This window comes from Alosa alosa, chromosome 13 (genome assembly GCF_017589495.1).
Source record: "Alosa alosa isolate M-15738 ecotype Scorff River chromosome 13, AALO_Geno_1.1, whole genome shotgun sequence".
NCBI lineage: Eukaryota > Metazoa > Chordata > Actinopteri > Clupeiformes > Clupeidae > Alosa > Alosa alosa.
Window position 1 is genome coordinate 16,829,425 of NC_063201.1, and position 16,373 is coordinate 16,845,797.

At 39.7% G+C, this 16,373-nt stretch overlaps 1 protein-coding gene across 1 annotated transcript; it reads right to left on the bottom strand.

Annotated features, from left to right (window-relative positions):
- Positions 1–13,875: 13,875 nt before the first annotated feature.
- On the bottom strand, positions 13,876–16,366 carry LOC125305634 (beta-2 adrenergic receptor). Its single transcript, XM_048260526.1, has 2 exons — positions 16,075–16,366; positions 13,876–15,944 (listed from the first exon to the last, which is right to left on the bottom strand). Exon 2 carries the CDS (start codon positions 15,783–15,785, stop codon positions 14,781–14,783), a length of 1,005 nt encoding a protein of 334 aa, XP_048116483.1. The 5' UTR covers positions 15,786–15,944; positions 16,075–16,366; the 3' UTR covers positions 13,876–14,780.
- Between the last annotated feature and the right edge of the window lie 7 nt (positions 16,367–16,373).

The window sequence follows — 16,373 nt, forward strand, 5'->3', positions numbered from 1 at the left end:
TAGTAGTCCATTCTTTGCACTCTTAAAATAACCCTATGGTTCTTATATACAATCTAGGGCTTGAAGCAAGCCATAAACTCCTTTACCCAATCAACATGCTTCTTCAGGAGCACAGGGGTGTAATTTGATTGGCTGTTTGCTGTTGAGCATTACAGGTCAATGGAAAGGAAGAAGCACTCAAGGCTGCCCTTCTTTTGCTGATATTAGTTCACAGATAGGTGAAAAAGCACAGAGGCGTGTTGATTGTCATGTTATTTTCTTTTCCTTTCAGTGCTGCATTAATGTTAGATGGTGAAAGCAGCCTAATACAGAGTTGCCCATACGTCTGATGCAAGTTGTTGGGAGAATTGTTGTTAGGAATAATGAGTTCTCCATGGTTGTTTTGACATGCACTCTGTCTACACAGTCATTATAGTCTATGTTTTGTTGTTTAGGCCAATGCTGGTTACACACATCAAAGGTTTTTACTTCATGTTTCCTTCTCCTCTTCAAGTCTGAGTCTGTCAGCTTTAAACATGCGCTCCTTCCATTAATGCAATTTTGATTTAATTATTAATTTGTTTGTTTTTGTTTAGTGTATGCTTTTATCCGAACTGGATCCATAAACCAGTTCTTACATTACATGCCGTTATAACTACCATCCAAAACCTCTGTGATAAATGTCTGAATTTACAAAGCATGAGGACTTGCTTTCAGTATACAATGCTTTTAAAGGAAAGATGTGGTACACAGACAGAGTATACGCCAGCTGGCACCTTTATGCATGGTTGTAGTGGCACTGGTAGACTGTCAGGACATAGAACATAGGGCAGTATGTGGAGCATGGTTTGATGTTTTACGTACGTAAACTTTCCAGTGCAATGAATGAGATGACCAGCACAGAAGAAACACACTTCAATTGCTGTGAAAAATAATCACAAGGCTTTCTTTTGCTTTGACCAGAGTATCTAGCTAATTATTGCATTCAGTCTGTGCTCTCAGGCCTGTGTGTCGGGAGGGCAGGTTGTACTGGAGATTTAATAAAATGAACACGGTACAGATGAGCACTTACCTCACCATTCAAACGGCTGGACGTCACACGCTTGTGATGTGTGGTGGGTAGATGCTGTTCTCTCCAGGAGTTGTTTGAATGCAGCAACAGCATTAAGTGGTGCTGAAGGCCAACAGTAAGGACTAGCATGTAACACCTTACGTGGATTATGACCTTCTAGCCTATACTGGAGGTCAGATGTTTCTCTTGGTCACTGTGATTTCTATCGGGTTGTTTAGCTATACTAAAAGGTTACACTATAACCAGTTGTCCTTTATCTGCCTAATCTTAAATTACTAGTGCAGCAAGGTAGGTGTCTGTGTTGTATATTTTGGTAGCCTAGAACTACACCTAGATCAGAATATTTTTTTGTGATGGCATTGTTCCTAAATTTGAAGTCTTTCAGTTGTGAATTTGAAGGAAATCTGAAAACATTTTACAACTTTCATCTATAGGGCATGCCAATCAGGAAATCCATCCGTAATTATCACAATCCAAAGAGAAAACAATTATGGCATGACACCAGACCCAGGAGGAAAATAACCAAAGTAATTTGTGAATTTGCCATGTTTGGAAGTACACAGCTCAATTAGTTCTTGTGGCGCTCACAATTATTGTATTACTGTTTCCAAGCGTTGACTGGCATTCAGGATCAAAAGACAGAGGGCCCTATCATGACATTCTAAAGCGCATCGTCACTCGTCAAAAGCTTATAGACCTCTGAAAGTTCGCCTACAAAAAAGCAGCCATCTTTTTCCTATGGGAAAATAACATGGGGATTTTGAATTATCGCATCTTTTAAACTCTTGCAGCGATGAAAAAGTCTGAAATGCAGACGTTTTCCTGAACACACTTTTGTCCTCTGCCTTCGAGTGGATACTGTGATCTCCGGTACCTGAAGGCGGCACACTTAGATTATTGCTACCCCAGAGCTAACGTGCAATGCAACTTGCCATAGGTAGTTAGCTTCAATTAACAACCGGATCTCCTTAAATGGGCAAAGATGGCCGTTTTGGTTCTTTTTTGTAGGTGAACTTCAGAGGTCTATTCAAATTTAGTAGGATGTCCAGTCCACATTGGGAGGAGTTTTTCATTATCAAACCAAGGTGTCTGCAGTGTCAGTCAACGACAAGACAGTTATATGCAGTTACTTTCACTATTGACTGACAATGGGTTACCATCGAAAACATAGGCTGAAAAAAGCAACATTAACCAAATATTGCTCAAATGACTGAACAAAACAACATTTATCCGGCAGAGGAGTTTCTTATATCTCGTGACAGTGCGTCTTCGGCTGTGCTCCATACGTGTCTCTGGCCTCCCCTAATCACTTTTAACCGTCATTACCAATTCGCAAATGATGGTGAAACTTCATCATGAGATGTACAGTATTTCTTAATATCTTTATTCTAATTATGTTTTCCATTGCAATCGTGCAATTTGTAATGTTTTGCATGTGCGCTGGTGTGCGTTCATGGATGATAGAAGGATTGTGCGTTGTGCCCCTGCCAATATGACTGTTAACAATGTGCTCTTAAAATAACATATAAACAACTTGCCATAGACTTCCAACCATGTGTACAATAGCGATTTTTAGACAATGCACCAGGCCACTCCCTAAGTTGTTAATTGGCACACCCCTGGGTGCATTGTTTAAAAAATAAACGTGCAAAATAAGGAATTAAACTTTGCATCGGGTGGAAAACGAGTTTTACGCCATGCGCCAGGGTGCAAAATACAGCCCAGAGGGTACTTTTTTTTACTGCAGAGAAGATGACAGGTAAGCTTCCCACCTCCACCTGTGTCACAGACATAGTGTGTGATGCTAATTGTGCTTTGGCATCAAAGAGATGCTATTCAGAGAACGGTGAGATTAACTGGAACAGATAAAACACCATCAGGATCCATTACAATAGAGACATGTGGAACAGGCTGCAAGCCCCTGTGCAGCTCAAATTTTAGACAAATGTGGTTTTTGACAGCCCATTGCAGACCACTAACCATAAGCTTTTATCAAAGGCTATGTCCTTTATTGGGAAAAACATCACTGAGACTTCAGTATTATGCTCAGATATGTGATCATGGGCACATCTGTAAAAGGGCAGGCATAGTCTTAAGTTGGAGATAAAAGGCTGCCTTAAAAGTGAAAAATTAAATGAATTTCAGAAAAGATGGCTGAGCCCGTCAGATGAAGTTCTGTAACGTCAGAGGATTAGTGAAGCTTTACAGAGATTTAGGTGGTTGTGTTCATTGATGGTGTGAAAACTGATCATAAAACTGATCGTAAAAACTCAAAAAAGTTGTATTCTTAAATCACTACTAGAATTGCTTGTTGCCACAAAATTGGTTTCTTTGTCTATGTGTATTGTGTAAAGATGTGTATTGTATACAATTGCACTGGCTTTAGAGGTACAGAAATGTTCAAGTTTATTCATTTTTATGTTTTTTTCCAGTCCAGATATGAAGGTCAGACACAAAAACTCAGTTGACATAGCTTACAACCGCGTGGTGAGCACTGCTGTTTCACTGTCGCAATTTGGCTGTTTTATTTTTCCAACTCCATGAAAACCATGCAGGACAACAGAGCACCATAAATCATAAACTGAACTGAAGAGAATTTTCAACACGGCACAGTGAGTTGCAATCTCACTAGTTCCACAAATCACTTGAAATCCTCACCATACTAGTCTTCACGTTTTCATCTGGAATTCACTGACATTCAGTTACAGCCAGGGATCAGGGACTTTAAGTGAAGTGTTGCCGCACTTAAGTCTGTCAAATGGGGCCAAGGGCATAAGGGGACTTCTAGTGCTTCAACTCCCGGCTACTTCTTCTGGCATCAACAATGCAGTCACTCTCACCCAGAAAGTGACTGAAAGTGATCTGTATGCATTAGAACTGCCCCCAAAAGTAACCCTCTCACCCCTCTTGAAAGCACAGACACTCAAGTCATCAAATCTTCCATATGCTGATCTACAGGCCTACTTTTCTCGGCAGAACTGACTGACATTCAGTGACATCAATACATTATTATCTGCCACTCAATGAAAGCCCATGGAGTGAGTGAGAGTTTCCACTTTGGGTCATTTTTTTCCTCCATGATGATTAATGCTATTGTGCATTTAAATGTCCTGTTCTGCAAAGCACCTGTCATTATACAGTAGCCTATGATGATGCCCACACATAAAGCCTTACTGGATTCTGTAGGGGTGTCTTAAAGGACAATGGAAAGCATCCCACTTCTGTTACAGCAGCTGGTAACGTCTGAAAGCACATATCGGTATATGATTTTGCAATGTAATTGGAGGTGTAGATTCCTTGGCTAAATTGTAACATGAAATGGAGCTCTGGAGTGATTGTGATGATCAGATAAGCTTCTGAAAATGTAATTGAAAGACTGTCAGCAGCTTTCCTCAATCAGTGCTTATAACTAAAAGACTGCCGCTGAAGGAGGAAGGTTTGGTTTGAGGAAAGTTTGTGCTCTGAATTCTAGAGAGAGGCTTAGTAAAATAAGTAACACCACACACACACACAGTGGGTTTCACATGTGCAACCTGTATTTTATAATTGGCAATGGCCGCTGCCATCCACTACCTCTGCTGTCATCAGCAGATATATATTTTAAAACATGCACACCAGTCTGAAAGGTCATCACACCGTATGAATGCAAACTTAATGTGAATGACGTCCATTTCAGATTTGCTCTTCTGCACAGTTTTGGTTTTGTCCTTAGAGTTGATGGTTGATTAAATGGCAGTTATAGATAATCTCAAATTATATTTGGTTATTTATTTCCTAGTTTGCCTTTATGATTAAAACTATGAGAATCTCCTGTATGAAAGCAAAATAAGTTGTGTGTGGTATACTCATTTGCTGTACCACAAACTATATTAGCCATTTTATCCTTGTCTTCCATTATACTGCTTGGTCAAAGTACACAAGGTTTGTTTATACCATGCTGGACTAAGAGACAATAAAAGACTATTTCCAAGAACAAACATGAATGTTTCTTTCAGTAATGTCAATAGAAAGGAAAGAGCTGAATCTGACAACAACATATCAACAAATTTAGTAGTGCACAAGACAATGCTGGCACCATGCAGCACAGATTGCACTTCTATGTGAGTTCTGTGTCTCATATTCAGCGGGGGAAAGAAGTATTGAACGCGTCAACATTTTTTTCAGTAAGTATGCTGTACTTCCAGTGAGGCTATTTGTGTGACATTTTCACTAGACATTAGCAGGCTATTAACTCAGGTAATCCATCCAACTCAGGTGTTAACACATATAAAAAAATCTAAACATTAAAGTCCATAAATTAAGTTATGTGTAATAAAGTGGAATGATACAGGAAAAAAGTATTGAACACGGCTACTGAAATTTCTGAAATACTTTATTGAAAAAACGCCTAGCCTGGCTAGCGCCACCACTTCTCAATGAGACGTGGTCTGGGAACCAAACGTTCATTTTCTCGTATTTGAAAAAAAATGCCCAGATCCGTTTATTGGGTGCCACGGATGTCTATCAAATGCGTCTGTGCATAGCTCATCATCGTCTTGCTTTCCCCCCTGTTCTGTGATTGGTTCCCTATCTCAGGCAAAAATTTGCTCCATGGTCTCCAGGCTGCCTTAGCAGCGTGAATCAAATCGCGCGCAAGGCAGCATGGGAACACCCAGGCTAGGAAAAGCCTTTGTTTGTAATGGCATCAATACATTTCCTGTATGACAAAAATAATCAGTTGCAGTATTCAGGTGTGATTTTGGTCCATTCTTCTAAACGGATGGTCTTTAAATCTTGAAGATTCCAGGGGTCCCTCTTGTGAACCCTGATCTTTAGTTCCTTCCAGAAATATTCAATTAGATTCAAGTCTGGGCCTTGATTTCCTTTCTCTGAAACCAATTGCCTTTGCTATGCTTTCGATCTTTGTCTGGCTGGAAGACCATCCATGTCTCATCCTCATCATTCTGGTTGATGACAAGATTCTCCTGGAAAAAATGACTCCATTCATCGTTACTTCAACTGTAAGAAGTCTGCTAGTACCATGAGATGAAAAACAGCCCCACACCATCATACTTCCACCTCCAAACCTCACTGTTGGTATGGTATTTTTAGGGTGATGTGCAGTGCCATTTCTCCTCTAAACATGTTGTACTGTCCAGGGGCGCCTGCACGAATTAAGGCTATGGTACGCACCCCCCAGGCAAAAACAAATTCACGCGTGGACAATATCCGTTTCCCAGTTTACATAGCATAGCAACATTCACATGCAATAATACAACAACAACGTCTTCAATGACCTATTTATTTGGACAACTTGATACAGCCCTATACAGGCTAAAGTTACTTTTAGTTTTGCTTAGCTTACCGTGACGTCTGGCTTTAAACAGCTGTCTAATGTAACGTTCTGACAAGCAATTGCCTACCTTGTTCTTGCCCATCTGGAATAACTCCTAGCTTTGCTGCATCCATTCTTTCTGTTTTCGTTGTTTAAACTTGTGATATCCATGATGAGTATTGAGTTAGTGAATTATCTCAACATTGTGTGCTGATAATATAGATAGCCGAGTAAAAGAAAACAAGTAGCCTAGTTGCGTGCCTGCGTGCGTATTCTCTCTCACCTGCTCAAACAAAATGTGTGCGCGTTAATTTTGATAACGTGTTCACTAACTTCAATAGAAAATTGTAAATTGTAGCCTGATGGCATGCAGCTAATGGGATACTGTCCATAGTTGGGAAGGTATGGTGGGCCAAAACACACACACACAGGACATTTTCTCTTGTTGAGTAGCCTGATGGTACGCACAGTGCGTATGGACGTACACCTGCAGGCGCACCTGGTACTGTCTATGATATCCAAAAAGCTCTCGTCTGACCAGACTACTTTTTCTCAGTATTTCATAGACTTGTCCAAATGTTGTGTAGCAAACTTTAAACTAGACTGCATTTCCGGCGGGAACTGCGAAAGTGTGCTTGCCCTGGTCCGGTCACCAACGTGAGCAGACAGTGACATACGCTATGCTGAACCTGGCTTGATCCAAGCATTCTAACAGTGCCTTTCAGCGTTGAAGCAGTGGCAATACCTCAAAAGCTCTATTCAACTATTGCCTTGCGGGGTGAATGCGGTTCGTTGGATTTAACCTGTGGCCTGCCTTCGAATTTAGCTTCTATGACTAAAATCAAATCAATAAAATAAAACAACAGCAGTGATTGGCTGCAAAAATAAATAATGTCACGCGTCTTGCACCTCTCAAACTGGGCTATCAGGTAACCTAGAGAAAAATTTGAAATGATGAAATATGACTAAGGCATTAAAATGCTGCTTGTTTGTCAGGATACTTTTTCACTGATTTATTTTAGAAATATGAGCTATGAGTGTGAATGTTATATATTCCATCCCCTAATTCTGTTTTACTGGTTTATTTGACAAATAATCTATATGGATTTGCTCTATAAAGACCTTATGTCTGTTTGGGATTGTTTTGAGAGCCTATTGATGTGTCTCAGAATAAAGGAATGTCCACAACATTAGTGATGGGTTTTTTTTTGTGTGTGAATGTATTTTACTTAACTCATTGAATGTAGCTGGATACTCATGAACGCATGTTTCTAATAGCCACAATAGGAGTAATTTTAGCAACACCGTATTTTGTGTGGCCCATAACGACCTAGTGGATCATGAAAATGTGCCAAAATTCACATTCCTTGCTTGTTGTTGGTACATTAATCCCATTCAGATTGCCACTTATCTGAGATGTAAGAGTTCAGTATAGGTTTAAGGTCTGGGGCAGGGATTTGACATTCTGTGACTTCTTCATTGAGGGCTTGCTTAGCAGCACTGTCCGCTTTCTCATTTCCCCTCAGACCAACATGGCCTGGGACCCAGCAAAAAACTACACTCAAGTTCTGGTTCTTTAGACGTTCTAGTTGATCAAGCTCAGCTTTGGTTGTACTTTTTGCGTGACATTAAAGCCTACAGGAAAGATTTTTAATTGCAATTTAATTGAATGCAATTTACTTTTACGATTAATTTATCCCTCTCACCCATAGTTTTCTATTTATTTACAAATGTACATAGGCCTACTGTAATTACATTTATACATAGTTATTCTACTGATCTTTATACTATTCATCCTGCACATAAACTTATTCTTACTACTCTTATGTTGTTTCAGCACTACAATGACACTGTTTCCACACTGCACATAGCTGTATGTTATGTACATATCTGTTATATATTTGTCATATTGAATATCCATATTTATTCTGTTTTATTATATTCTGTTAATACACTGCATATATCTATATTATTATTTCTACAATTATAATGTTACTACTACATACATTATTCTACTTATTGTATGAGATAACTGCTAATACACTGCACATATTTATATGTAATTCATATTACTCTAAACCACCTTCTGTAAATCAACTGTATACTACTGTCTACATTGCACTATATTTCTTGACCTGTCTCTGTATATTTCATCACCGTTCTATACTTTGCATCACATTGTATGCATACTGTAGCTACATGAATCACAACTAAGATCCTTGGTTGCTATGAAGGCCAGTCGTTCTAAATGGATGGTTGCTATGGCCAAAGGCCAGTTATCTCTGCCGTTGTCGTTATCCTAACTTTATGTTATTTTAAGCATCTCTATTTTACTTGGCCTACTTCCTTACAGTGACTCCTATTAAGAAGTGGCCACTTCATTCGCGCTTACCGTGATTCACGCAGCAACATTATTAAATTAATCTGTCACCATATGCCTATGCCAACGTTTGCAAAGAGGAGAATCTTTTAATTTGATTCACAATGAATGAAACGTTACATTTAATGTACATGTAAACAAATAGGAGTTTAGGTTGTTGTTTTAGCATCCCCTTTTCAAAACAGGATTGTTAGACGATTTCAAAACATCGCGACGTGAAATGCCACCACAAAACATTGTTTGTGAATCGGTCTTAATTAGGAGTCCTCGCTTAAGCGGTCACAGACTCAGGCGCTACTTTTAGGGCTAAAGTGCTTCCTGAATTACTCTTAGTAAAAAAAAATAGGAGTCCTAAAGTTACGTGGCGACGGTTACGAAAGTACAAGCATATCATATCAAATGACCATGGCATTACGCTAAGCAACATTAATCTCATAACGTTACAGCAACATCTCCTCCCCATGACCTAGCTAGCTAGCTTCTAGCCACACAAGAAATGAATGATGTTAAAATCTCCGCTTAGCATTCTAATAACAGAAGGGGCACATTCATGTGGACCACTACAACATGACTCATTATGTTTGTAACGTTAACTGTATAAAACACTTACTTTCATAAAGGAAGCACACCATCCAGCACATACACATGGAAACCGATATTTTAGGTAGCCTACTTGGCCAGAAACGTGTCTCTCTGAAGCTCTGTTCTAGAATCTTTGCTCTGAAGTCTGTCCCCGTTGCTAAGCAACATCATATAAACGAAATGACAGTCTTCCAGTATTAAATGTCAAGTCAAGTCAAGTCAGTTTTATTTGTATAGCGCATTTAACGTGCACAGAGTGCAACCCAAAAAGTGTAAGTGTGATTACGAATGGATGTGTGTGGTTTGCAATTAGAATAAACAAGAAATAACATTTCCAATAATTTCCCATGATAAATTCCATAATATTTGCACCTTCCTTCCTTGTGAAGCTCACACTAATTCTACCATTTAGTGAATGTAATGGAGATACATTGAGCCATTCAGATGTAGGCTATTTAAGATTGGACATTTCCTGGGCTTATTCTTTTGTCAAACCATGCTTTTAGGAAAATTTATTTATCATAGTTCCCTCTTCAATGAGCGATTATTACAGCTCGTTTTTTGTAACAGAGATAGCTGTTTATTGTCCCTAGGTTTACAGAAACACCTATTCATAAAATATTGACCTAAAGTGTATTGAAACATGATAGCAGTGTGAACGTATGTCTCATAGCCCACTCGGCTTGTCCCCTGCACTCCAAAATCTGGCGCCGGAAGTCTACCAATGAAGTGTGGAGATACATTGAGCCTAGTAAATGGGGTAAAACAGTGATTTATTTGCATAGCCCGTTCACACACCACTATTGAAAATGTTGGTAGCAATAACTAGCCAGATTTTTGAGTGCAGGAGACAAGCCGAGATGGGCTTTAGAGACATATCACACACCGTATGATGTTTCAATACACTTTAGGTCAATATCACACCGGAATTCTCCTTTAATACGTAGCCTATGGAGTGCTGCCGACCACTGTTCATTACGGCCCAGAATGCCTTGCATGTCTTTACAACAAAATAACCCAATAAAACCTAATTTCCCGTAAACATATGAATTTGCATACTTGTAACATTTTTAATAATACTCTCCCATCATGATATTTAACAATAATGAAAAATTTAATTTGAATACCATCAATGTGAAAACAACTCTATTATGTAAGCTATATATAGCTACTGTTTTCCTCATTACTACAGTTTGTAGGTCCATACTATCCCATGGCAGAGCAAGGATTTCATGAAGGTTGTCCGGAGGCATTGAGTATACTTGGTAGGCATTGTGATACAAGGTGATTGGTTCAAAGTTGAATGGTGAGAGTTACCAAATACCTGTGGGTGGTTTGCAAAATGATGGAAATTTTTGGAATATTTCTTTTTTTTTTTTTAGCTTATGCATCCTCACATTGGAGTCCCCAGTTCATATACAAAAATTGGTATCGATATGTGACAGTGTTCCTGAGATATGGACGACTTCCTGTTTCGGAGCTTCGCCGCCGATTTTGTTTGGCTGTGACGGGCAAACGCTTTCGAAAATCAAAAATCCTTCCGGTAACTTTTGTGAGGCTTGGTCCAAGGATAATGTACGTCAAGTTTCGTGCCGTTCGGATCAAATTTGTGACCTGTGAAAATTTAGTTTCGCTTTCTGTTCAATCCAATATGGCGGACGAATGGCACGCCCACCTGACGTCATCTTCGTGTGCAACTTACACTGGTACTGACCGGACGTTTTAAAGTTGGAACGGTGTCTCTGTCTCAAAGGGCCTAGGCGCTAGAGCTGACAAAAAATTAGGGAGACGGGAAAAATAAAACTAAAGAAGAACAATAAGTGTGCTGCTTTGCAAGCACACTTAATAATAATAAAACTTAAGAAGAACAATAAGTGTGCTTTGCAAGCACACTTAACAAGCTTCGACATCAAGCTTCGACATTTCTTCAGTAATGGAGTCGTGCGGGGTGAGGGTGCATAGATGGCGGTTGAATGCATTACCTATGATTTTCTCTGTAACAATTGTACCTGCTGCCTCCAAGACTTTTTGGAGCTTTCTTCAAGTGGTCCTTGGCTCTTGGACTACTCTTCTGACTATCTTTCTGGCTCCCTGGTCAGAAATCTTGTGAGGTCCTGTGTGTGGCCAGTTGATGATGCAGGGATGTTCCTTCCACTTGCAGATAATGGCCCCAATGCAAGATATATTATCTGAAATACAGGGCTTCTTACAGCCTAGTCAAGCTTAATTGTTCTGGAACCTTTCTTCAAACATAATTGTGACATCTTGACGAGACTGACAATTAATGTTTATTCCTTAGTGGTTAATTAATAAGGATCCTTATAACAAGACAGATACTGTCAGCTAGATAATTATTAATTTATATGCATATAATGATTATGCTGACAACTGTGTCTTAATTTTCTACATGGTCATTTTCTTATGGTCTATACTTATGGGCATGCATTTTCTTCTTCTGGTGAGTATTTGTATTTGTATTTGGTCATCAGAAATTCAGCATAAACAATCAGTCCAGTCTGGTAAAAAAGGAGACACACGGTCTATAAATCGATGTGTTTTATTTCTCCATAGTAGAAATTGCCCCAGATCACTGAGAGCAGTGGAAATAAATTAACGTAACCTTCCTTCTTGTTGGACTGTGTTTCATGGCTTTACATGGTTCCATCAAAAACCCAAGGTCACATGTCTTGTATCCAGGGAATGACTGCCTTTCACTGTCTAGTGACAATGCTGTCAACGTGTTTAGCTGGTTTCTAATCATGGCTATAAATGACATACTGCATCTATTTTTCAGGTGACTGTTTTTGGGTCCATCAAATACGCCACTTTCAAACTGCAAGAAATACATGCTTTTGGAATTCTGGGAGGGAGAAGATGCCATCACCTGAGTGAAATTGACCAAATATTGTGCTTTACACTGTGTGCTTTTGGATCCGAGAGTAATACAATTTTTCCATCTGTGAAAGAAGTCTATTCAGAGGTTGGCTTCTTGCAAATCCAAACAACAAATTCCACAGTTGTGAGGGGAAAAAAAACATGTTGCTGAGCCAAACCATTTGTTACACAAACATAAATCCCTATTTATCTTCAGCTGCATATCATCACACACATCACTCAATTTCTTTGTGATTGTAGACATTGCTTACAAGTCTATATATATGAAGCTTACAGAACATCTGTTCAACTTCAAATGTCTCTTCTTTGTAAATATTTTTAGTTACATGTCTTTAGAAAGCGTCATGCAATGACATGACTGCACTTTTTGATTTTCAAAATGTTTGTTGATTTATAACCGATAAAGGGTGACAGACTTATGCTTTTTAAAGAGGACAAAAAAGAGTGGAGGTCTAGATGTTACAGACTGAGATAAGCGAATAATTTATCAGTGTGTGCTCAGAGTAACCTTTCATATACTGCTGTTCTACTCAGCGTGGGCTGGAATGGGGAATTCTTTGTATCAAAGAATGATTAAATAATTCATCAGTGCGTAGTACTATGTCCTAAGGAGAGTACTTTGCATTAGGAATTTATTTGGACATGTGCAAAATCTCTCTGGAGCGATTGTTTGCATTTCTTTTGAAGAGGCATTTTCAATAGTGCAGAATTGCAATGGTGTGGCAGCCAAAAGTGTTATAGCTGACAGAATCAATCACAAGTGTGGGGTATTGAAACGTCCATCACAACACCACTGACAACCACCATGAGTGTTGCCACAGAGAAGAACTTTTGAAAACCTTTGGTCCCCGAAAGAACAGATGAGGTTATAAAACCACCATGCTGTCCTCATATTTGGGTCCTAGAGGGAGAAAAAACAAAACATGGAGTAAGACAAGCCCTCCCACATCCCTGATCTGAGGCCATCTGCACTGAAACGTGACTGTACATGTTCTCGAGAGGGTTTCCCTTTACTCCAAACGTAGTAAAAAAAAAAAACATGGGATGGAGAGAAATGGATTGGATGTAGGCTCTCTGAGAACAGAAATATCCTGTCTTTGCTGACACTGCGAAGACATAGTGAAATTACAAAAAGAGAGAAATGAGGAAAAGAAAGTAAAAACAAAACAAAACAAAAGCCAGGCCATCTGTCTGATGACTGTGGGCAGATGGGGCATTGGCAGTGTGGCGTTCAGCACTGACCACTCCAGGCCCTAGATAGCATCAGAGGGACAAATGATTGGAGACTCATCTGTCCATAATCCTCAAACAGGATTAAGCGTGGGTTTAGAAAATTCAGACTCAAGATTACCACTGGCAGCATTTACATACTTTGCTCCTGGACTTACCTCATATTAGAAGGCTGCCAGCTTTGTAGCTGTCTGTCAGCCCTGTGTGTGTGTATGTGTGTTAGTGAGTATGTGTTAGTGAGTTTAAGGGATAATATATTTTCTTGCAAATATGGCATTTTTAATTATGTGTACATGAACATATTGAACATGTGAGAACAGCAATAGCCTATGATGTCCAAAAAAAAGTCGAACAAAAAAAGAGTTTATTTTTTTTATTATTTGTTTGTTCTCATTTAAACATTTCACAAAGCCTAACTGACAGTAGTCAAAAGAAAGCATGCCAGTTACAACAGCAGTGATGCAGTTATCACTTGCCTGCAGCCTCCTTCCCCAATGAACCATGCTCAAAGTTGCACTATTCCCTTGATGTTTAAAGCAGTTCATATTTACATTCCATATTCTGTAAAAACGGGAAAGTCCGTTTCAGTCAAGGTGACCCCCATCCAGTGTCATGCACACAGAACAAAACAATGTATGACAGCAATCCCTATGTAATACTGAAAAAAATAACCCTGAACATAGGCAACATGGCAATATACATCAAAGCTACACTGAAATTTTTTTTTACAGTGTGTGTAAACAAATTGTGTTAATAATATAAATATTAATAACATTAACAGCATGCTCAACTGACTTAAAAATCAATAAATTAAGCATGCCCACAACCAAGAACCAAATAACTGACCCATGCAAAACATAAAATAAAAAATAAATAAACTGATAAATAATACAAGAGAAGCCCAGTTCTTCAGGCAGTCGAGGATATACAAATGCAAGGCATTCATTTAGAGATATCACTCCAGTAATTCAAATTAAATTCATAGAATTATGACAGGCTATAAAATTATAATCTACATTTTTGGAACGGCAACCTGGTTTGGGCAGCCGTGGCCTACCGTTAACGCTTCGGACTTGCAACCAGAGGTTTGCCGGTTCGAACCCCGACCAGTAGGCACGGCTGAAGTGCCGTTGAGCAAGGCACCTAACCCCTCACTGCTCCCCGAGCGCCGCTGTTGTTGTAGGCAGCTCACTGCGCCGGGATTAATGCGTGCTTCACCTCACTGTGTGCTGAGTGTGTTTCACTAATTCACGGATTGGGATAAATACAGAGACCAAATTTCCCTCACGGGATCAAAAGAGTATATATATATAACTTATGCATGCATGTTAGGTGTTATCATTCTTTCCACGCGGCAATGCCAGAAGCTGATGCGCACGATGTCTAAACTTCTGGTCTCTGACGCTGTATATTATAACGTTCCAGCAACTGTTTGTAGCTAGTATCCAGAAAGCAAAAAAAGAGAAATTGCACCACTCATTGCCTATGACATTCCCGACAACAAACACAGCGATGGGAGTGAAAGACGCCGTGAAGGCTAAGGTCAAAGTTCCAATGGTTCTTGCAGCCTTTATGTCGGAAAACGTGGGTTTGGTGATGCTCTGGCTATCAGCCTCCGCTAGATGTTTCCTTCTCTTCGAATGCTGGCGGATGGTAGAGAAGGATATGATATTTATCACCATAGTTCCCCCAAGAAGAGTGAAGTCAAATACTGGAAAAAGTAAAAGAATGTTCCACGCATGAGAGGGAAAACCATTTCCTCCCACTGCGTAATTGCACATCCTGCTGCAAGGGTTATATTCCAGTGATATGTCTTTGCTAAATATAATTGGAGTTACAGCCAAAAGAAAACTCCCTAGCCACGAAAGGACTATTAGGACGCTTGTTCTCTTCTTTGTAATCACAGACTCCTTGTGCAGCGGCTTCACAACCGCGATACTCCGTTCAATAGTAAGAAGGAAAATAGTAGTGATTGAAACCAATGTGCAACCTGCAAACATGGGTCCGATAAAAATGCATGGGTGTAAAGTTAGGTCTTGTGAATTGCGCATTGTCCATTCTGGTGTGGATCCGTTTATCAAAAGAGAAACTTCTGCGTAAACGGAGAGAGGCACCACGAAAACGCCGACCGCTAGGTCAGCCGTGGCCAGTGATGCTTTGAGGTAACCCTGAGGAGTGTGGAAATGTTTGGTTCCAAAAACCACAGCCAACGTTACGGAGTTTCCAAACAGTATGGCAAAGATCAATAAGATCATGAACACCACCATCAGTATTTTGTTGGCAAGCGTGCAGCAACACACAGTACAGTTCGTTGGCTCCAATCCCGACAGCATCTTTGGTCAGCGGCGCGTAAAAGTCAGTCGTGCCGTGCCGAATGATGACCACTCCTCTTACATATGAAATATACGAAACCCTCTCTGGCCAAGCATTTCTGATACTCCAAGCTTTGAATATCCGCAGTTGGCATAGATTGGATAGCTATACAGTCCGACCTTAAAAACAAAGACTTAAGTTAGCTTAAGCATAAGCCTACACATCTATTACCAACAGAGAAGATGATGGATTGCTTACAACAATGTCAAAATAGTTTACATGCCATTACAAACACGCAGAAATACTCACTTCGTCCGTTATATTGTAATTGGCCGAATAACTCAAATTCCCAATTCATGAGGATGCCAGGTAGCCTAGAAATCTAGACGCGCCCCTAGATGCCAGGCTGTTGAGGCATGAAAGTGTGAAGTTTTGGAAATATGTATTTTAAACAAACTAATATCAATTCAATAACGCACGGTGATGTCTGCCAAACCAAATGCGCCAATTCGTCCTGTCGTGTTTGTAAACAAAAGTTATTCCTCCTGAAGCCTTGCGTGCAAATGATGTGGAACTCAGAAGGAGCATCGTCAACCAGATGGAAAACC